This window comes from Manis javanica, chromosome 4 (genome assembly GCF_040802235.1).
Source record: "Manis javanica isolate MJ-LG chromosome 4, MJ_LKY, whole genome shotgun sequence".
NCBI lineage: Eukaryota > Metazoa > Chordata > Mammalia > Pholidota > Manidae > Manis > Manis javanica.
In genome coordinates this window covers 65,065,486-65,089,372 of record NC_133159.1, presented here as the reverse complement: position 1 = coordinate 65,089,372, position 23,887 = coordinate 65,065,486, and the positions used below count along the sequence as shown (strand labels likewise).

The following is a 23,887-nucleotide window of genomic DNA, read 5'->3' as shown; positions in this document are numbered from 1 at the left end:
GCCTTTGAAATCAGGTAGCTTTGTTGGAAGAAATGGATGGGTCACAATTAGTTACAATACAAAGGAGTAAGTGCTATAATAACAGCATAGATATATATATATATACAGGGCTGAAGAAACATGGAAAAGACTATGGTGGGGTGAAGGAGGGGGTTGGAGTAATTAAGGAAGGTTACATGGAGGTGGTGACATTTGATTTAGACCTTGAAGGATAAGTAGAATTTCACAGTGAAAAAGAAGGTAAGGACATCCAGGCAAAAGAAACAACATGAACAAAAACACCAAAACCTGACCCCCCCAGCTGCAAATCTGGAGAGCTGTAAATTGTCCAGAAAATCTGTGATAAAATTAGAAAGACAGTCTGAGCATGGATGGGGAAGATTCCTAAAAACCATATTAAGAAGAAATTTAGATTTGATCCTATAGGATCAATGGGGAGCAAGCAAATGATTTTTAAAGCAAGAATGTGACTTAGTCAGATATTTATTCTAGAAAGAAAAATGAGAGAGACTGATAGCAGTGCAGAAAATTGGAGTGACATGAGGAAAGACTACTGGGAGGACAAGCACAATGATTCTTGGCAAGAGAAGATAAGGGCCTGAATTAAGTCAGTGGCATTAGGAATGAACAGTTGGATGACACAGTTTAGAAGTGGAATTGACAGGACATGGTGACCTGTTCATTCATTTATTTAAAAGAGTATATTAAGCTCCTACTGTATGCCAAGCACTACCCTAGGCTGTGGAGAGAGAAAAATGAACAAAAGACAAAGTTCCTACTTCCAGGGAACTTACATTGTAGCAGGGGAACTACTCTAAGAACCTTGACCCATGAGATCTGGAGGGGTAGAGGTGAGGAGAGGAATACTGTCAAGGATTAAATCAAGGTTTCTAGTTTGAGTGAATGGGTGGATAGGGTTACCATGAATTGAAATTAAAATTAAAAGTATGTTTGAGGGGTCAGAAAGTGAGTTCAATTTTGAATAGGTTTTACTACTGTAACAATTACAAGAGGGGTCTGGACATACATGGATTAAGAATCATGGATTTTTAGATTCTCATTATCTAAGGACCTTAAGAGGTCACTTAGTCCAACACCTTCATTTACCATATGATAAAATGGGAGGCACAAAGAAATTCAGTGACTTAAGATTGTAGGCAGTTCAGTGGTAGAACAAAGAATTACACTCCAGGTTTCTTGACTTCTAGTCAACTATTCATTTCACTCTATCATTCTCCATTTTTACCTGATTTAAGTACCTGAAACATTATTTATAATATGTCCAATGGTAATAACTAATGTCGGTATCAACTGGCACAGCAATTAGTGAGATAGGCTTCAAGAAATTTTTGAAAATGACAATGTCCTGATAAAATGTGTTTCAATAGCAGAGTATACTTTTGGGCTTTTACCAGGTTGAATATTAAGGTTCAAAGCTCAAACTGAGAAAATATGTAGGTCTCATAGTAAAACAGATTTTTCTTAAGACACACATGCTGATGTTTCTGTTTTAGAACATCACTGGACCTATGTTTGACCTTTAAATTTCCCAATTTTAATTAATTTCCTTGACTTCTTTAGATATGCAATTAAAATATTTCAAGATAATAATGTAGCAATTGAAAAAAGATTTTAAGTTATAACTCTATAATTTCCAGTCTGTTTCATTGTATGAGTAATTAAGGAAGGTTACATGGAGGTGTATTATCTCCTTTCTCAAGGAGAACACAACTGTCAAGACAGTAACAGTTTTTTTTTTAACTTTAAAATTTTTTTGAGGTGTCATCAATATATAATCTTTTATTGATTTCAAATAAACAACACAGTGGTCCAACAACTAACCATATTATTAAATCCTCTAGTGAGGTTACTATCTGACAATATAGCAAGATGTTACAGAATCACTGACTATATTCTCCATGCTGTTCTACTATCCTGTGACCAACTTATAGACAGTTTTAAATCCGCATTTCACTAAACTCAAGTAAATTCTTTGTCTCAGCTTTTAAGAAGGCTTTAGAACACTTACCTCAATTTATTGTAAACAAGTAAAACCTACCTTTTTTACTGTCTTTGGAATAAACAACATTGTTTTGAGCTCCAAAAAATGTAAGCCTAAATTTCAATCGTTTCATTTGTATGAGAAATATAACTTACATATAACTTTATTACATTTAACTGATGAAGGTTGTAACCTTATACCTTGAAAGTTACATTATAAAACCTGTCATAAACCTCATCATGATTCAAAAATCTGATATTAAATCCTATATTACCTATTTGAAATAGTGAGGTTTGTTTCTCCTACCAATACATAATTCCTCACTTATTAACCAAGAATCCTATTTTCATTGACATTCTTATGCATTAATAATGTGTAATACTTAGCATTCATCTTGATTATATGTGATATTTTCCAAAGAACATTCACCATACTGCAAGCACTTGAACAGTAAGAGCTGTGTTTTACTTCATTCTTTATCTTTAGTGTCTCACACAACTAAGACAGTAAAACTCAATTCATATTTGAGCAAGTGATGAATGAAAAAGAGATAATAAGAAAACTGTCTGATCTTTAGATCAGCCCAAATAGAACTTATGATTAATATTTCCAAAAGGAGGGCTGATGGTGAGAATATATGAATGAATGAATAAATACTATAATAGAAAATAAAATGCAGTGAGTTTACATTAAACTAGGTATCATGATGTTTTGTTGCCCTTGTCTAGCTTGGATTAATACTTAGTCTATAGGCACACACCTGATCATCTACATTTGCCCTCTTACAGCACTAAACTATGTTTTCTACCTCTATCTTGCATCTACCTACCATTTCAGCATTTTATTAATAATAATAATAATAATAATAAGGGAGAAATGTGGGATTCACATATAAATCAAGTATAAAAATCAAATGAATAATCATAATTGACCTGATTGTTTATAGTTCATGATGCATGATCAAAACCGAAAGTTTCTGTGATGACTGCCCTTGCACTGTTCACCATGTAAGAACTTATTCACTATGCAAGAACTTGTTCACCATGTAAAAACTTGTTCGTTATGCTTCAGAAGATTGGAGACTGTTGAGAATTAGGCATGGGGTTGATTAATGATTGTGCATTAAGTCCCCTATACAGAATTTTATTGTTGTTAACAACCATATGATCAATAAATGAGAGATGCCCTCTCAAAAAAAATATAAATAAATAAATGAATGAATGAATGAATGAATGAATGAATGAATGAATGAATGAATGAATGAACTAGGTATCATGAAAAAACAGAAACTTGAGCTTCAGGAAGTTGGCTTCCCAAGCAAATAGATGTGGCAATCTCTGGAGGATTCTGGGTCTTCTCATCCTCTCTGCAAGTGGAAGATTGCCTTTCAATGAAGGAAACAACTGAGAATGGGAAGACCCAAGCCTCTTGCTCCAAATAGGTGGGTAGGGTGGGGAGGCAGAAGAACAATAGTTAACTTCTGTTTATGGCAGATCTCTAGGGGTTGCAAAACTGTACTAAGCACTTCTAGGATCGGGAGAGAGTAGACTTATTTAAGAGTTCCTAGGGAGATTTCTTTCCCAGAAATATCTCCCCTATGCTTTCCAAAATCTCGCTAGTTAAAATATTTTGTTTTAGTTAGTAATACATGGTCCCTTCCAACTCAAGTTGACACTAGCAATTAGTTTCAATGAACATTAACCTCTTCTTCCCATTCCCATGACTATTTTTTTTAGAGAAGGCTTGCTAACCAAAATATATCCACAGCATTTAAAGTCCAGGCTCCTAATTCCAAGTCCAGCAGACTTTTCATCTGTGGCTTCATATTTGCCCTAATACTTAGATCAGGGGACTAATATTTGTCTAGGATCAGATAATACAAATTAATATTATGTATGTAATATTATGTATGTGTATATATATGTAATGTAAGTTAATGTTATGTAGTATAATTGACAGGGAATGTAAATCACTGATGATTACTTGTAAAACAATAGGGAATTGTAAAGACGATGTCAAAAGAGTATATATGCCCTGTGTGTTGGGGGAGTTACTACTTAGGTCCAGGGTATTGCTGCTATGCAGAAATGTAAACCCAGTTCTGCCAAGATCTTCCAATTTTTCAAGAAATGCTAGAAATCCATATTTGAATATAAAAGTACCACTTTTTAAGCATGTTTGCAGCTCAAAGTTTTTTGGCTGCCAGTCTGTGGTCCCTGATCTAAATGAGCCAGCAGCACTGAGAAAATGGAAAGAGACAAAGGGGAGGCCTATTTTGGCCAGAAAGTCAAGGGGAGGAAAAGAGTCACAGAAAGACGGAAGTCAAATTCCACCAACCTCACAATCCGGCCTAGGAAGTCCCAATCTTTCTGCCTTCTAATCTGAGAACAAGAAGGAAGAAAAGGCAGAATGGAAAAAAAAGAAGCCGAGAGGAGAAAAAGAACCAGCTACTGAAGGCCTACTAGACAGCAGATACTGCATCAGATGCTTTCTCATATGTAGTCTCATTGAGAGACAGCAATGCAAGGAAAAAAAATCATGCATAGAGAAAAGAAGGAAATATATCAAAATACTAACAAGTACATGTGTCAGATTTTGAGAGCTCTCCTTTCCATTCCTGGTAATTTTTAACCATAAATATACTTGTATTGACTTTATAACACAAATTTTATTGAAAGCTAAGTAAGTTGGATTTCTAGGTAAAATCTACTCATCTGAGAGTACAGAACGTATACTATCATAAGTCAAGCCAAACCATGCACTGAATAAATAGAAAAAGAAAATATAACTTCATGTGTATGTAAATAATATGTAATTTTGCAATTATAAAACCAGAAGAGTACAGGAAAGAAACTATACAGGTGAAGAAGATGACAAATTGACTAAATAAGAACAGAAATATGTGATATTGCTAAGAATGTTGTAGGTCATTTCCCTTTAAATTATAAAGTAGACTACCAAGATTTGTGTGTGTGTGTGTGTGTGGCCTACACGCTATAAAATATAAAAGATCCTCTCTTTTCTATAAAACTTTTAGACATCTGCCCATTTTTACATACTTTTCCATAGTTACTGCATTGTTTTCTTTCTTTCAGGCACATATTTTTATTTAAGTAGTACTTTTATTTGCCTTTAGTGTGTTTCAAAAATAACAGGTTTTATCTTTTTTTTCCTAAATAAAGTATGTTATTTCAGGCCACTTGAGTGCTAAGCAATCTAAATCCTCAATTAATCTCTTCCAAACATGCATATTCAGTTTTCATTCTGCTCAAATTGAAACCCTAACCTAAATACTTCAAGTGTAATTTCAGGGAAAAATACTGTTCAAAACCTAGATAATTTATTCCTTTGTTGATGCTAAATATAGTCATCTCAAGATGACATACATTTTGACAATGATTAGTCTTACATATCAAATTTTCAAAAATAGCACAGATTCCACTTAAGGTGAGCAGAAAAAATTGCTATTCACTCCAATTCATCTTAAAATGGATTTAAAGGTGTCAATCATCCATTAAACTGAATTACATCAATACTGTATTGAGGGAAACAGGATTTAAAGGAACTCCGTTGTTTTTGCTTAGAGCTAGAGTAATTGTTTCAGGTCAAAAATAGAATTGCCAACATTTTTCTTTACATTATTCCAGTCATAATATAAATTATCTTCAAAAGTACGAGGCTAACAACTCTACGGAAGACTCTTAACTAATGACATTAAATAAAGTTCATTTATACTCAGTATACCCCCCCCAAAAAATGCCTGTCGCTCAATTGTGCATTTTTCCATCCTATATCTCAAAATTCAAAATACTTTCAGAGACTTATTTGTGTTCTGAGTTTTCTTTACCGCAGCAATTTAACCTGTAAAACAATTAGGGGGAAAAATAATGTTCACTCAAAGATGTGTGACTAAGATGTTATAAATATTTGTTTATTCAATTATACTACCCAACACATAGTTATGTTGTGACTCAAAGGCCAATGGGCCCGTCACATGAATTCATTAACAAAATTTAGTTGATGAATGATGCTGCCATTGCTTGGCTCATGGAACTATTTCAGATTATGGCTTACTTCTTTTCCTACCTGTGTCCTTCCCAAGGACAGACATTTTGTTAGGACATATCCGCATGCTATTTTTACCTTGTTCTTGCTCTCTCCCTCCACCCCCCGCTCCCCTACCCCTTCAAACTCTTTGTTCACATCATGGACCATAAATAAACATAAAATGAGGATCTGGAAGCCTTTGCAATGATCAGCTAACCTCTGAACTTGGTTTTTTTCCTTACAAATGCCATTAATAAATTCTTGGTATTTGTAGAGCGTTTCAGTTTGCTAACAGTTGGACTGGCTTGTGTTTTTCAAAAAGCATATGGACAAGGGAGGTCCTCAAGAAGTGGCGACATTATTCACCCCAATTTCCAGCCGCAGTGGCAAAATCCCAACATCCCACCTCGGACAGAATCGCGGAAAACTAGTTTGTGGGGAGGAGAGTAGAAGGTAAACTGTTAAATCACACTGCAATCCCCAGCCTCCACAGAGACAGCTCAGGAATGATCTCTCCTAAATGTAACCGGCACTGCCGGGAGACGGAAACCGCGCCCAGGGCACGTGGAGGAGGACCCCACGGAACTTCACCTGCCCGAACCCTAAGGAGAGCGAAGGGACTGGCGGCCGTCCGCTCTCGGAGCGCTCTCCCCGGGGCGGCCGAGAAAGCACCCGAACCAAACAGCCGACAGGGCACAGGCGGAGCTGCAGCAGCGGAGGGGGCAGGAAACCGCAGCCCGAGCCGGCGGCCGGTAACGCGGCCAGCCACGCGGACCCCAGGCGACACTCAGCCCGGCCCGCAGGGCGCGGCTCCGAGGGCCGGGAGCCGCCGGGCAGCCCCGGCGGGAGGGAGCGCGGTGCGCCCCGGGGCTGCGGCGGAGCCCGGGGGGAGCAGACGCGAGGGGAGCGTCTCCCGGCGGCCCCCGCCCCAGAGCGGGACCCATCTCCGTCTCCGCCGCCCCCGCCCCACGTTCCCCCGGCTCCTCTTACCTGCCGGGATCCTGCGACTCGCGTAAGTCCTCGCTGCGCGCCGAGGGGCTGTGCGCGTCCCGCGCCGGGCTGTGGGCAGGGGTCTGAGCACTCCGGCCGCCGCTCCAGCCGCCGGGAGCCCTCTGGCTGCCGCCGCCGCCGCCGCCGCCGCCGCCGCCGTCTCCAGCAGCAAGTTTCCATAAAAGTCCTGGTGCGCAGCCTGATCCCGCATTCCAGGCGGGCCCAGCGCCTGCTGCAGCTGTTCCAAAACACAAGGCCAGTTCCCCCAACCCCCGCCTCCGCCGTGTCGCCCGGAGAGGGGTGGAGAGTCGAGGAAGACAGGAAAGGGGGGCGGCGGCAGCCACCTTCCCTCCAGAATCTGCTCGTCGTCCGGCTCCAGGTCGCTGACCCCCTCATCTGGGGTCAGGTTCTAGCTCCCTGCAGGGTCCGGGGTAAAGGAGTCGGCCTCTCCAGTGGGAAAGGAGTGATAGAAAATGGGATTCCAAAACCGGCTGGAGCTGGCTCCCCACTGCCCACAGACGGTTTGCCCGGGGCCCACTTGACGTCCTCTGCCAGTCCTGGTCTCTATCTTCACCCAGAGCATCGACTCCAGGCCGACCCTTACTGCTGAGAGCATAGGGCCGCAGTCCGGGGACCACTTGATCTGTCTGTGCTCTCCTCTCGGCTCTCATCTCTGACTCCAAAGAGAGAGGTCCATAGAGAGAAGTGGAAGGAGAGAGACAGGAGAAGAGGGAGGAGGAGGGATAAATGGAAATAATATGGGTATAATTTTCCACCTTTTCTTAACCGAAGGCAAATTATCTCTGGTCTTTAAACATTTACATAAAGACATCTGCGGATATTGGCACCCACAGACCTTTCCAATCACCAGCCTGCCAATTAAAACCCAAATCAAACCTGAATGCTCATACAGAGGGGTCATTCTTCTAGGAGGGGAGATCAATCATCACTGCTTGCATAAAATATAAACTATTTAATTAATAATTGAACTAGCAACAACAGACATAAGCTAGGGACAATCACCTCCAACTTCCAGCCCTGGGCAAACAGTGGTGCTCAGGTTATGTATTCAGGGACGTTCAAAAGCCTTCTGCTTTTAACTGTAAGTTTTCTCCTCTAACCCATCCCCATACACTGTCTTCTCAGAATGAACATTCTTTGAAGAGGTGTAAACTACTCATTCTTCAATTAGAAAAGTTCTAGATTGGCAATTAGAACAGCTATTTAAACTTACTCTAATACAGATAATGAGAGACAGCCTGGATGGTCTAGCACCCGGCTGGCTCCCTTCAATACCATCTCGACTTTCTTCAGTGTACGAAACTTACCTCGTTATTCTGGTTGCAGGGCCCTTGTGTAAGCTTCTCCCTGTCTGAGATCTCCTTACCGCCCCTCTCCTACCTAACTTCAGCATATGCCTTTGCTGCCTGCTAGTATGTTGCTTTTTCAGAGGCCTTCCTTTCATTCCAGTCTGTATCAGGTCTTCATGTTAAAAACTCTTCCACCCCTTACCAATATATAATTATACAAAGTTTTATGGATTTATATTTAAAATATATGATTATATATTAAATATTTTATATATAATTTCATATATCTGTAAAAATATAAACTTACCAAGTTATAATTATACATTTATTTCTGATTTAATTTAAAGGAGCTCTCCTAACTAATATCCACTCAGCAGATTCACCAAATTAAAGCTCTCTGTTCTGTAAACCGTGACAGCTTCACACAGCATGCAAAGCCTATTTCTTCTCCCACCAATTCATCATTCATTCAGGAAATACTCAGTTCTAGATACTGAGGATACAGCAGTGACAAAATGAATAAAAGGCCTTGCCATCAAAGGGCAGACAATAAGCACATAAATGAATTACATAGTACTTAGTGATGTGCCATATGGACAAAACCAGAGCCAGAAAGTAGGGAATGCAAAGAGGGATGGGTGGATTTGGATAAAGTGGCTAGGGAAAGCCTTATATGAGTAAGTCTTGAGGAAAATGAGACAGTGAGCTATTTAAATATCTGGAGATGCATGTAAATATGAGCTATATAAATATCTGAAGATATCTGGGAAGAGTGGTCCAGGGAGAGGTACAAAAGCCTGGAGAAAGATCCTATCTGACATATTCTAGGTTTGAGCAATGAGGTCTGTGTGGGTAAATCTGGGCAGACAAAGGCTGAAAATAAGAGCAAGTGGGGGAGCAGGAGACCTACAGTGGAAAATTTTTTGTACAACATTGTAAGGACTTTGGCCTTTACTCTAAGATGGGTGGCACCTGGTGGATTCAAACAAAGTACGGACATGATCTGATTATTTTTAAGATGGGCTGCAAACACACTAAATGAAGCAGGGAGACCAATTAGGAGGCTTCCAAAATAGTCAGGATGACAGGTAATGGGAGCTTAATATATGTCACAATAAAATATATGACCAAGGTGACACCTGTGAAGGTAATGGGAAATGCTTGGCACATTTTTTTCTTGGTACATTTTTAAAATTACAACTGGTAGCATTTGGTGACAGATTGAATATAAGGTGTAAGGAAAGAGTTTCTAGCCTGAGGAACTGAAGGAATGGAGTCATTTACTGAGTTAAGTGAGACTGGGAGGAGGAGGTTTAGGCAGCTGTGGCCAGTAGCTCAGTTTTGGACATGCTAAGTTTAAAAACATTAGAAGTCCAAGATTTGCCAATTTGTATAAACAATCTTTGCATATTTATCATTTATCAGTTGGGTTTGTTCTCATCTTGATTATATCAGTCGCATATTATCAAAATTACATAAAATAAGCATTACAAAAAGGAAGAAATATAAAAGCAGGGAAGTAATAGTTTGTAAGTTAAATTGAATGCTTTGAAGACTCGATAAAGGCAGTTTCCAAAAACTCCTGTCAAGCTAGGTGTGGGGAAGACAAATCTAAAAGATTGGATACAAAATCATAAAAATCTAGGAGTCAGTACTCATTGCTTTTCAGGTACATTTTTTCTCCTTTAAAAGTAAGGGAAACTGGAAATTCCAGATGATGATTTAGAGGTGTAGTTTTGCAAAAAGATATCTCAGAACTATATCCCAACTTAAGGCTTTGACCCTACCTCAAAAGATTGGCCAAACAATGTGTACATATTCATTTAAAATTAAAATGTCTACATTATCGAATTATGATTCTCTTGTTGGATTCAGCCACCAAGATGACCCCAAATGATCCTCCTCCTTGTATTCACACTCTTGTGGAATCTCCTCCCATACCATATTAGGATTGGTCTCTGTGACCAATAGAATAATGCAGAAGTGATGGTATGCCACTTCCAAGGCTAGATTATAAAAGATACTGTGTCTTTTGCTTTGATATCTCTTGGCTTACTCACTCTAGGGAAAGCCAGCTGCTGGGTTTTGAAGATATCCAGGCAGCTCTATGAAGAGGCCCACAAGGCAAAGGCCTCAAGTACACCACCAACAGCCACGTCAATAAGCAAATCTTGGAATCAGATCTTCCAGCCCTAGTCAAACCTTCAGATGACTGCAATTTCAGGAGATCCTAAGCCAGAACCACCAAACCAGGCATTTTTGGATTCCCAACCCTCAGAAACTGTGTGAGTTGATGTTTGTTGTTTCAAGCTGTTAAATTTGGGAGTAATTTATGCAGCAATAGATAATAAATACACCTGCTTTAACCTACTTTTCTTTTTTATTATCCATCTTCTACCCCATTAAGCACTTAGTCCTTTTTAAACTCCATAAGGCCTATTCTCTCTCACAGTGTTTTTCAATAAAGGAATCAGCAGAAGTCCTGGAAGTCATATATTTCAAGTGTTTTCAAATATCAAAGTGCTTCTCTGTATTCAAGTATTAATGGTATTTCAGACATAGCAAATTATAAAAGTTCTGTGATTTTCTATATATAAAGGTACTTTACAAAAGGCTTCTGTGACACACGTAAGAGACAGTTAAAAGCAAATGTTGAGGTAGGATTTGATGTAACAGCTGCTTTGCTGTGGCTTTTAAATAAAGAATAAAAAGTGCACAGAAGGAAAGTTTGCTCTTTTTCTGTACAGAAATTCAGTCCTTCCCTGCCCAAACAATGAAGGTTATTTAAGGGTTTTCACAGTTGCAGAGGTAGAAAAAAAAATAGACCCCGAGCAGACCAAAGAGTTGTGCAGCCTGATCAAAGATGTCAGTAGCATAAGGAGAGGAAGAGATTAAAGGAGAAGTGGAGAGGAAAGTATTCCAGAATACAGGTTATAGGAAGAAATGCTACATACAAAATAGAAGTCAAAAGCAGCGTAAGAACAGTAAAAAAGATAAACCAAGTGAGTTTATAAAGATTTCCAGCAAAGCCCTACAAAAAAATAGTGTAACGATAGGACACTGAGATGCTTGTAGAGAAGTATTTTGAACATACATAAAAATTCGGAGAGAGATGTTTGAAGTTCAGGTAGTGGGACCAAAGAGGATGGCATGAAACAGAGAGTAAGGCAGGTGACAAATCAGGTGCGGTAGAAATGCCTGATCTAGTTTCTCATTCCATCTCCAGCCCTGTGTCCTAGCTAGGAAACGATTTAACTCTCATTTGTATGGTTTTCTTATTTAGTGGTAAGCTTCAGTTTGTTTCCGTTTTTAAAATATAACTATACATTTAGCTATATTGTACATATTTAGTTATTCAAAAATATACTTCTGCATTAAAAGCCCCAAATCAGGAATACTATATTAATGTCCAGGTAAGCCCTTCTTGTCATCTAGTGTCTACAGTCGTACCCAGACAGAATCCCTCTCGTTGGCTAAATGAATCCGAACCCTTGCCAAGAAGTGGTGGGACAGGGGCTGACTTCATTCATCACAAAACTGTCTTTTCTCCCAGTTTGTACATAAAGAAAACATATACTTGTACACTTGGTGTCAGAGCTTCTGCAGCTGCCTGTGCTGTCTCTGCTGTCTCTCTGCCTGCGGACATGGTCTCAGGGGACTGAAAGGTCCCATGCGGCATGGTCTGACAAGGGAGACCTTGCCAACGCACATAAGCAGTGTATAAAACACTCACTACATTGGCAATATACACCATCACATTTTTATTTGGCAGTAGCAGAAATACATCCATGTTACAGTGCTTATTTTGGCTAAAGAGACAGTGCAATTTTTTTCTGCTACTGTAGTGTTTCACTTTTACATGAATTAGAAGTGCAGTCCTTACATTTAGGAAATAGACACATTTAGTGATTTCAACCAAGTAAAGATAATACATGATTCTCAGACTAAGCAGAACAATAACATAATCATTAGGAACAAAGAAAGGATGCCCGTATTTCCATTACTCACAGATTACACAAATTAAGTCTCACAGAGTGATATTTCTAGATTTGATTAATCCAAGGAAAAAAGATTTGAATCCAGTCTAATTCTTATAATCACTTTGAAATGTGTATTCCAAAAAATTTCCTAATACATGTTCACATTAAAGTAAAACTACTTTATGAACATAATTAAAAATTTCTGATTATGAAAGGTCACAGAGAAGTGCGTTAAATGTAACTTTGGCATTCCTATTTCATAGGTTCAAAGGAACAATAAAGAATTTTTTTGAAATGCAAATAATCACTCCTTATAATCATTTAAGTAGAAAATGTTACATTGTAAGGTAAGAAAAAGTCTAAATATTTTTATAGTCAATTCAACAAATTAATAAGTCATAATAAAGATGTAAATAAACAATTCTACTTCATTAGACAAAGGTCTTTGAACCTGACTGTAACAGTATAAAAACTTGGCTTCTTTTTAAAAATATAATCTCATTTTGACATTTAATAAACATAAGCCTTTGAAAAGAACTAGGCTTTTTTAGTTGAACAAAAATGTAGAGAAAAAAATGGAAAACATAAATTACCAAACATAAATTGCCTGAACATGTATCTTTTTTATTACAGAAAACAGGGAAAAGAATCCATTTTCTCAGGACAAATTTGAGGCCCTCATGTGATATCCAGAGAATCAGGTGGCAGGACTTATGGTGGCAATAGCAATTTTCTGATAATATTGCCAGGAGTAAGTGTTAAACAGGGTTTTACCTAAAAGGCTCTAGTCTAGTTCAATCATTTTTTATTTTTAAAAATATTGCCTTAGATGCTTAAACCAATTTTAAAGCAACTAAATTGGTACCAAGAACTCTTCTGTGGTCAGAAGCATTTTTAAGAGAGATATTTTTTAAAAAGGTCTCATTTCTTCCCTTACCATAGAGATGATTTTTCTACATTTATTATCCTGAGATTCTACTTGGTCACTCTTGCCTCTTTTTGTCAAAAGCCACAAAGAAAGCATCTTACTGAAGTAGTAGCTATTGATAGAAACTAATTAAACTCAAGCACTGAATTCAACAAACCAACCTCTTAGTTTTTTTTCTTAAGTTGAAGTGTAAAAGTGGGATAAAAAAAGTTCTGGAAAGTCATTCATCTTATCTCATGAAATAAATTCCCCAGAACTTTCTTATGTAGTAGCAGTGCAATTCTTCACAATAGTGCAATTCTTCAAAATAGATTTCCAAGCACATCTTGCTCAAATAATCAAGTTTACTACAGCTTGTTTATGAAACCACAGATTAAAACATTTAGCCTCCCCAAACAACAGAATTAATATAAGCAATAACTATCTTGCCTATACAATAATTGGGGAATGTGTGTGCACACACACGTGTGTAGGTGTGTGAATCATTCAAGGTCAGTGGTACCTCCACAGGAAGCTAAGAATATAGGATATAAATTTAAAAATAAAACATTACATACTGGAATTTTTAGCTTTGACACTTCTAATAATATTCCTCATCAACAATAAGAATTATGAATGGCCAATTTGTTAAATTAAGAATTATGTAAAAAAAGTCAAGGAGCTATATACTCAAAAAATATTAAAGCAAAATTTCATACTGTTTAATGCAAGTAACCTACACATTATGAAACAGTACATGCAGACAGCATAAATTCTGAATCCCCTATTTTATAGCTAGTATTACATGAATGTGGCACATACACAAATTTAAAACCATAAAGGATTCTGTTCTCCCTACTTTTTAATTTTCTATTCATTAATCAGAAATTAGGCACTTTAATCTAAAAATGCATTTTAAAAAAATGTATTTTAGATCCTTCTGGGTAACTCACTCCTAAAATGAACAAAGTCCACCTTAGGAACAAAATCAACAAATCCAATCCACTGATATACTGAGTCAGCCACTCCATAACTGGTATATGACCTAGAAAAAAAATTAATGCAACTCTGAAAGTATCTAAAATACTCTGAAGAATCTTATTCATATGAACAAGCAACCCATTTGTTCATATAAAAGACATGAAATATACTTCCATACCATTAAAAAATATTTTGTTCTATATTCAGGGGGGAAAAAAACCTTCTTTAAAATCTAAGACTCAAAGTATGAATATTTTTAAAATATGGGCATAATATGACAAATTCCCAGTGTGCTAAGTTCTCTGTGGGAATGACTAAGAGCCAGTTTTGGAGGAGAAATGTTTGCTGTACCAAGATTAATAACTTCAGATATTGAGAGAGAATCTCAAGACTAAACTGGAAAAATTTTAATTGCTTGTCACAGTGATGTCATCTTTTAAGTCAGTATTCATTCAAGGAAAGAATGCTCTAATCCATAAAAAGATTTTTTTAAAAATTCATTCAGTCTCTCTATTGTAACTTATAGGACCAATAGTAAACACTTTTCAGTGTCAATTCATTTAAATGCTTAATAATGATACTCAGCCATTACAGTTTCTTTGATTCAAGTACATAAGCAAATGCACAAGCAATAACGTAAGCAGTACATATTAAACACCACTACTGCCTAAACTTGATTAAACAATGAATAATTTCAATACTAAAAATACATTCTCAGGCAAAATTAAGTTTGTTGGCACTAGGAATTATATATTCTTGCATGTACGGGCCACAAAGGTGTTGGCTAAAATGTATATTTTCAAATGCAAAGCATAAAAACAAAGCTTTGAGAATGATTCTGGACATTACAGACGGCGTCAAGACAAGAAAATCAACTAATTCCCAAGTACTGGCTTCAACTCAAGCAATATTTCTGTGAAATATACAACATTTCACAACTTAAGTCATTACCTAAACAATATAAAAAGCTGCTTTGGATACTTCAGAGGGATTCAATGACAGAACTTCTGTGTAATACAGTAAAGTCATTCTTTACCGGATTGTTTTTTCCTCCCTGAGTCCATATCCGCCAATTCTTTATGTGTTACAAAATCAATAGTTACCTTAAATATTTCATAGCACACTCAAATTGAACATTTATGGTCCCTACTGTACTTTGGCTTCCAACAGGCTGCTGGACATAACATGGCCATGACTACTTACACAACTACTAGTATGCCTCAGTGCATCAGCTCCAAGATAGGCCATTAAAAGCTCAGTGCGGCGAATGAGTGACTGCATAAGGTCTTCCGCCACAGTATCTATACTGGAATAGCGAACCGTCTCAAAATCAAAAATGTCTTTAAGAAAGAAAAGAACTTGATTCTGGAAAATGAACACACAAAAAAATGGGCACTCATTAGACCAAAATTACATTAAACCTGAACAGTTACTAATGTTGTAATAAGCACTGAATTAGGAATCAGAACCCCTGAGTTACAGAGCTAGTTTCTTATCTCATTGGAAAGGGGTCCTTGAACAAGTGATTAAACCTTTTTTGGGTCTCCTTTTCTTTTTCCGTAAAGTAAGGAATACTACTACTTGTCTTTTTTTACTACTCAAGGGCTGATGTAATGATCAAAAATAATCTGTGGGAAATGCCTGTAAACCCCAAAGCACAGTAAATAAATGTAAGGGCCTATTATTAGTCCTTTCCCAATAACTGAAGTTTCCAATGTTACTTCTGAGCCCTGGTGCTATTTTCAGACTTTTAAAAGAGTAAACTATTTCTAATACTTACAGTTTTAAATGTATTGTTTTCTGTACTTAAAAATGTATCTTCAAGACACATGAAAAATAAAAGTAATTTCAGGTGTCATATTGTGAAGGGTATTTCATTTTAGTAAGTTAATGCTTATGCTGAAACTCTCATCTTGAATAAGTTGTACAGTTGACCCATGAACAACACAGGTTTGAACAGTGCAGATCCACTTATGTGCACATTATTTTCAAGAGATGTACTAGAAAATGTTTGTGTAGATTTATGACAATCTGAAAAAACATTTTCTTTTCTCTAGCTTACTTTATTATTAGAATACAAATACTACCATATATAAAAGAAACAAATCCTACCATTTGCAACAACATGGATGGAGCTGGAGGATATTATGCACAGTGAAATAAGCCAGGTGAAGAAACACAAGTACCAAACGATTTCCTTCATTTGTGGAGTAAAACAACAAAGCAAAACTGAAGGAACAAAACAGCAGCAGACTCACAGACTCCAAGAAGGGACTAGTGGTTAACAAAGGGGAGGGGTGTGGGAGGGCAGGTGGAAAGGGAGAGTGAAGGTGATTCAGGGGTATTATGATTACCACACATGGTGTGGGGGTTCATGGGGAGGACAGTGTAGCACAGAGAAGGCAAATAGTGACTCTGTGGCATCTTACTATATTGATGGGCAGTGACTGCAGTGGGGTAAGGGGGGACAAAATAATATGGGTGAATGAAGTAACCACATTGTTTTTTCATGTGAAACCATCGTAAGTGTGTACATCAATAATACATTCATAAAAAAAAGAATACTGCATATAATGCATACTAACAAAATATGTTTAATGGATTGTTCAAGTTAACAGTAAGGCTTCTGGGCAACAATAAGCTATTAGTAGTTAACTTTTTGTTGCATCAAGTTATAGGTAGACTTTTTTTTTTGGTAATATAACCTGTGTTTTTTTTTTGTTGTTGTTATCATTAATCTACAATTACATGAAGAGCATTATGTTTACTAGGGTCCCACCTTCACCAAGTCGCCCCACAAACCCCATTACAGTGACTGCCCATCAGCATAGTAAGATGTTGTAGAATCACTACTTGTCTTCTCTGTGTTGCACAACCCTCCCCATGCCCCCCACATTATACATGCTAATTGTAAAGCCCCCTTTATTTTACCCCACCCTTATCCCTCCCTTCCCTTCCACTCTCCCCAGTTCCTTTCCCTTTGGTAACTGTTAGTCCATTCTTGGGTTCTGTGATTCTGCTGCTGTTTTGTTCCTTCAGTTTTTCTTTGTTCTTATACTCCACATATGAGTTAAATCATTTGGTACTTGTCTTTCTCTGCCTGGCTAATTTCACTGAGCATAATACCCTCTATCTCCATCCATGTTGTTGCAAATTGTAGGATTTGTTTTCTTCTTATGGCTGAATAATATTCCATTGTGTACATGTACCACATCTTCTTTATCCATTCATCTACTGATGGACACTTAGGGTGCTTCCATTTCTTGGCTATTGTAAATAGTGCTGTGATAAACATAGGGCTGCATCTGTATTTTTCAAACGGGGCTGCTGCATTCTGAGGGTAAATTCTTAGAAGTGGAATTCCTGGGTCAAATGGTATGTCTGTTTTGAGCATTTTGAGGAACTTCGATGCTGCTTTACACAATGGTTGAACTAATTTGCATTTCCACCAGCAGTAGCAGTGTAGGAGGGTTCCCCTTTCTCCACAATGTTGCCAACATTTGTTGTTGTTTGTCTTTTGGATGGTAGCCATCCTAACAGGTGTGAGGTGATATCTCATTGTGGTTTTAATTTGCATTTCTCTGATAACTAGCAATGTGGAGCATCTTTTCATGTGTCTGTTGGCCATCTGAATTTCTTCTTTGGAGAACTGTCTGTTCAGCTCCTTGGCCTATTTTTTTAATTGGATTATTTGATTTTTGTTTGTTGAGATGCATGAGCTCCTTATATATTTTGGATGTCAAGCCTTTATCGGATCTGTTATTTATGAATATATTCTCTCATACTGGAGGGTACCTTTTTGTTCTATTGATGGTGTCCTTTGCTGTACAGAAGCTTTTCAGCTAGATGTAGTCTCACTTATTCATTTTTGCTTTTGTTTCCCTTGCCTGGAGAGATATGTTCATGAAGATGTCGCTCATGTTTATGTCCAAGAGACTTTTGCATCTGTTTTTTTATAAGAGTTTTATGGTTTCATGACTTACATTCAGGTTTTTGATCCATTTTGAATTTACTTTTGTATATGGGGTTAGACAGTGATCCAGTTTCATTCTCTTACATGTAGCTGTCCAGTTTTGCCAGCACCATCTGTTGAAGAGACTGTCATTTCGCCATTGTATGTCCATGGCTCCTTTATCATATATTAATTGACCATATATGTTTGGGTTAATGTCTGGAGTCTCTCTTCTGTTGCACTGGTCTGTGGCTCTGTTCTTGTGCCAGTACCAAATTATCTTGATTATTATGGCTTTGTAGTAAAGCTTGAAGTTGGGGAGCAAGATCCCCCCCACTTTATTCTTCCTTCTCAGGAATGCTTTGGCTATTCGGGGTCTTTAGTGTTTCCATATGAATTTTTGAACTATTTGTTCCAGTTTGTTGAAGAATGCTACTGGTAATTTGATAGGCGTTGCATTGAATCTGAATATTGCTTTGGGCAGGATGGCCATTTTGACGATATTAATTCTTCCTAGCCAGGAGCATGGGATGAGTTTCCATTTGTTAGTGTCCCCTTTAATTTCTCTTAAGAGTGTCTTGTAGTTTTCAGGGTATAGGTCTTTCACTTCCTTGGTTAGGTTTATTCCTAGGTGTTTTATTCTTTTTGATGCAATTGTTAATGGAACTGTTTTCCTGATTTCTCTTTCTATTGGTTCATTGTTAGTGTATAGGAAAGCCACAGATTTCTGTGTGTTAATTTTGTGCCTGCACCTTTGCTGTATTCTGATATCAGTTCTAGTAGTTTTGGAGTGCAGTCTTTAGGGTTTTTTATGTACAATATCATGTCATCTGCAAACAGTGACAGTTTAACTTCTTCTTTACCAATCTGGATTCCTTGTATTTCTTCGTTTTGTCTAATTGCCATGGCTAGGACCTCCAGTACTATGTTAAATAACAGTGGGGAGAGTGGATATCCCTGTCTTGTTCCCGATCTCAGAGGAAAAGCTTTCAGCTTCTCACTGTTAAGCATGATGTTGGCTGTGGGTTTATCATATATGGCCTTTATTATGTTGAGGTATTTGCCTTCTATACCAATTTTGTTGAGAGTTTTTATCATGAATGGATGTTGAATTTTGTCGAATGCTTTTTCAGCATCTATGGAGATGATCATGTGGTTTTTGTCCTTCTTTTTGTTGATGTGGTGGATGATATTGATGGATTTTCGAATGTTGTACCATCCTTGCATCCCTGGGATTCATCCCACTTGGTCGTGGTGTTTGATCCTTTTGATGTATTTTTTAATTTGGTTTGCTAATATTTTGTTGAGTATTTTTGTATCTATGTTTATCAGGGATATTGGTCTGACTTTTCTTTTTTGGTGGGGTCTTTGCCTGGTTTTGGTATTAGGGTGATGCTGGCTTCATAGAATGAGTTTGGGAGTATTCCCTGCTCTTCTATTTTTTGGAAAACTTTAAGGAGAATGGGTATTTTGTCTTCTCTGTATGTCTGATAAAATTCCAAGGTAAATCCATCTGGCCCAGGGGTTTCATTCTTGGGTAGTTTTTTTATTACTGCTTCAATTTCTTTGCTCGTAATTGGTTTGTTTAAATTTTGTGTTTCTTCCTTGGTCAGTCTTAGAAGGTTGTATTTTTCTAGGAAGTTGTCCATTTCTTCTAGGTTTTCCAACTTGTTAGCATATAGGTTTTCATAGTATTCTCTAATAATTCTTTGTATTTCTCTGGGGTCTGTTGTGATTTTTCCTTTCTCATTTCTGATTCTGTTGATGTGTGTTGAATCTCTTTTTCTCTTAATAAGTCTGGCTAGAGGCTTATCTATTTTGTTTATTTTCTCAAAGAACCAGCTCTTGGTTTCATTGAGTTTTTCTATTGCTTTATTCTTCTCAATTTTATTTATTTCTTCTTTGATCTTTATCATGTTCCTCCTTCTGCTGACTTTGGCCTCATTTGTTCTTCTTTTTCCAGTTTTGATAATTGTGGCGGTAGACTATTCATTTGGGATTTTTCTTCCTTCTTTAAATATGCCTGGATTGCTATATACTTTCCTCTTAAGACTGCTTTTGCTGCATCCCACAGAAGTTGGGGCTTTGTCTTGTAGTTGTTATTTGTTTCCATATATTGCTGGATCTCCATTTTAATTTGGTCATTGATCCATTGATTATTTAGGAGCATGTTGTTAAGGCTCCATGTGTTTGTGAGCTTTTTTGCTTTCTTTGTACAATTTATTTCTAGTTTTATACCTTTGTGGTATGAAAAGTTTGTTGGTAGGATTTCAATGTTTTTGAATTTACTGAGGCTCTTTTTGTGGCCTAGTATGTGGTCTATTCTGGAGAATGTTCCATGTGTGTACTTGAGAAGAATGTGTATCCTGTTGCTTTTGGATGTAGACTTCTATAAATGTCTGTTAGGTCCATCTGTTCTAGTCTGTTGTTCAGTGCCTCTGTGTCCTTAATTATTTTCTGTCTGGTGGATTTATCCTTTGGGGTGAATGGCATGTTGAAGTCTCCTAAAATGAATGCATTGCAGTCTATTTCCTCCTTTAATTCTGTTAGTATATGTTTCACATATGCTGGTGCTCCTGTGTTGGGTGCGTATATATTTATAATGGTTATACCCTCTTGTTGGACTGAGCCCTTTATCATTATGTAATGTCCTTCTTTATCTCTTGTTACTTTCTTTGTTTTGAAGTCTATTTTGTCTGATACTAGTACTGCAACACCTGCTTTTTTCTCCCTATTGTTTGCATGAAATATCTTTTTTCATCCCTTGACTTTTAGTCTGTGCATGTCTTTGGGTAGACCTGGGAAGCCATGGCAGAGGACAATGGCAAATGAAGGGAAAGAGCAGACAGGAAAAATGAACTTAGTAGACTTTATATTAATCATTGGGAATAAGAATAAAGAGCAAAGAGCTGTCCTGTTCATACGCAGCTGGATTCTATAGCATGAGGATGGGGATGAGTGGCTGGGTGAAGTCACTTAATGTTAAAAAAAAAAAATACCTGAAAAACCTGTCGAATACAGTGAAGTTTGGCAAGAAAATCACTGTCTCCTAGGCACTCCAACATTATCAATTCTATGTAATAAACATGGAGGGCAACAGTTAAACTGTATTCAAGATCAAGCCTACTACAAATTTGGACTCAAAGAAGGCTTAACCTCAGGAACTTAATATAACACACATGTCTTTTCAATAGTGACAAAACACGTTAATTATTTTGAGCCTGAAAACATACTTATCCCTATTCTTATAAACATTCTAAATAAATATACAAACAACAATAGACCTTAATATTTTTCATAAACATAAGCAGAACTGCAATTGTACCTAAGAACTCTTGAGTAACTTTTTCCTTCTTCAACTAAATGCATGGCTTCTTCATAAAAAGGGCAGTGGCAAAGAGACTCCAGACTGTAGGTGTGCCGCATTTCTCTGTGCTCTGCAAGCTGAGAATACCATGGGTTAAAACAGACTACACTAATAAAAGAAGAAAAACTGTAGAAGACAGAAAACAGAATGTTATTACCATGAAAATAACAATTTATTTAAACCATAAAAATCACTCAATAAGATTTTATAGCTAGTAAGATCAAAATACATTTTATTTCAAAATTCAGTTCTAAGAAAAGAGTAAAACTTTACAAGCTTTTGTCCAACGACTTAAATCCACAGGGTGCATAGAAAAGCAGTATCTTGCAGCTCACCAGCAAAAATAACTTACGATGAAGCATTAGGGGAAAAAAGGAGGATTTTAGCATCCAAAGGATGCTTTAAATTATTCTAACTCACACTTGTAAATGAAGTAAAACTTTCTACAAAAACCCTGAAATAATCTCAATTTACCTAATTCCAAGGCATTCTTTTTTATATTTAGCTTTGACTATGTTTGTATAACTCAAAAATAGTCATGCACCTCTGGCTAGCTTAACAAGTCTACCAGTGGAATTCTAGTTTTTTGACAGTTCATTACAAACAACTACAAACACTACAGAGTCGCCAGATATGCAAAACACCTTTGGAGTGATTATATTTTTCAATACCAAGTGATCCATTTAAATGACACACCATAGGGTTTTTTTGTTTTTAATAGCTTTATCGACATACAATTCACATACCATAAAATTCACCCTTTTAAGTGTACAATTCAGCATATTCATATTTATATATACAACTTTAGTATATTCATTGGGTTGTGTCATCAGCATCACTTTCTAATTACTCAGTGGATATCATGGACATTGGGTTGTTTCCACTTTCTGGCTATCATGAATAAACTGAGCCATTTGTGTACAAGTTGTTTATGTTTCCAATTCTCTCCAGTTCATACGTAAGAATGGAAGGGTCAGATGGTCACTTGTCAGTCAAGGAACTGCCAAACTGGTTTACAAGTGGCTACACCATTTTCCATCCCCATTAGCAATATGTGCTGATTCAAATCTCACCACAGTCCCACCAACATTTGTTCTTGTCCATCTTTTTTATTATAGCCACCCTACTGGGTGTGAAGTGGTTTAATTTCCCTAAAGACTAATGATGTTGTGCGTCTCTCATCTCCTTATTGGCCCTTGTGTATTTTCTTTGGAGAAATGTTTATACCCATTTTTAAATTGTGTTGTTTGTCCATTTATTATCGAGTTGTAACAATTCTTTACATATCCTAGATAAAAGTCCTTTATCAGATAAGTAATTTACAAATATTTTCTCTCATTCTGCTGTCTTTTCCCTTTCTTGCTGGGTCTTTGAAGCACAAAAGTTTTTACTTTTGATATTTCTAGTGAGTCATTTTTTCTTTTGTCTGCCTTAACTTTATACTTCCTGCTTGTGCAGAACATCAAGGTCAGCCAGAGGGCAGAGGTTAGGGACTTCTAGAGCTTTTCCCAGACATATGCACATCGCTGCATATGCCAGTGGCCTTCTGATTCCTATGAATACGGTGGGGTTTTCAAAGTCCTTGTTAACATCTCGTTGATCAATTCTACCCTCTAAGTGTTTTGGTGACCCTCTTATTAGCCCCAACTGGTAGCACCCGCTCAGGTGGCTGTAATGGTAAACAACTGCCACTGATTGTTTTCAACAAAGACCCTAGTATAGAACTTTTCACAGAAAGCGAGCTCTAAGTCAGGTCAAAGAAGTGTCCTGAGAATGGAGCTTTGTAGGGAGCTACCAAGAAGTTCAAATGGTGACAATTCTCTAGGAATGGAGCTTTTGGGAAACTCCAAAGCCATTAACTTTCTTCCTTGATTTTTGCAGTTACTGTACTTGTGAGGTTGTTGGTTTTCAAGATTGCTGTGAAGAGGAGGATGAGATTAGAGCAAGTTCAAATCCACGAAGTTAATTGTTCTTATGGAATTCTGTCGATTTTCTTTTTTCTTTTCTGTCACTTTTCTTAATAAATATAAATGCTCCTTGAATTTCTCCACGTTTTTCATTAATTTTCAGAGTTCCAAAAATTTTGATTTTGATAATTTTTGCTAGTGTTTTCACTGCCTTTGTGGAAGAAATTTTTGGAGGTTTTTACTCTACTATTGTGAAGTGTTCCTACATGCTGTGATTCTGGCACTTTCCATGCACACAGTACTAAATGCTTTAACTTGATAAGCTCACCTGATCTTTTCAATAACTTATAAAGTAGGTACTATTAGTATCCACATTTTACATGAAAAGAAACAGAAATTTAGATTCTGTTTCCCCAAGCCCCACAACTAAATGGTAGAATTTAA

General features: G+C 37.2%; 2 protein-coding genes and 1 long non-coding RNA gene across 14 annotated transcripts in view; 1 reads left to right on the top strand and 2 right to left on the bottom strand.

Annotated features, from left to right (window-relative positions):
• The window catches only part of NEXN (nexilin F-actin binding protein), a 72,188-nt gene extending 64,738 nt beyond the window's left edge, over positions 1 to 7,450 (bottom strand). For 6 of the 11 annotated variants that reach the window (XM_037012471.2, XM_037012472.2, XM_037012475.2 and 3 more), the window contains exon 1: positions 7,040 to 7,450. In XM_037012471.2, coding sequence (XP_036868366.1) covers positions 7,040 to 7,435 — 396 coding nt within the window. In that variant the 5' untranslated portion in view covers positions 7,436 to 7,450. The remainder of the gene's footprint in view (positions 1 to 7,039) is intronic. The other 5 variants (XM_037012477.2, XM_073234168.1, XM_037012481.2 and 2 more) reach the window with 1 other exon arrangement.
• Positions 3,237 to 23,572, top strand: LOC140848919 (uncharacterized). 2 transcript variants are annotated; one of them, XR_012130222.1, is made up of 3 exons: positions 3,237 to 6,502; positions 10,415 to 10,634; positions 23,418 to 23,572. It is a non-coding gene; the product is annotated as an uncharacterized lncRNA (long non-coding RNA). The 2 variants fall into 2 exon arrangements; XR_012130221.1 differs by lacking the exon at positions 3,237 to 6,502 and adding an exon at positions 7,159 to 7,294.
• The window catches only part of LOC140848918 (mitoguardin 1-like), a 106,255-nt gene continuing 103,445 nt past the window's right edge, over positions 21,078 to 23,887 (bottom strand). The window contains exon 3 of the mRNA XM_073234172.1: positions 21,078 to 21,613. Coding sequence (XP_073090273.1) covers positions 21,455 to 21,613 — 159 coding nt within the window. The 3' untranslated portion in view covers positions 21,078 to 21,454. The remainder of the gene's footprint in view (positions 21,614 to 23,887) is intronic.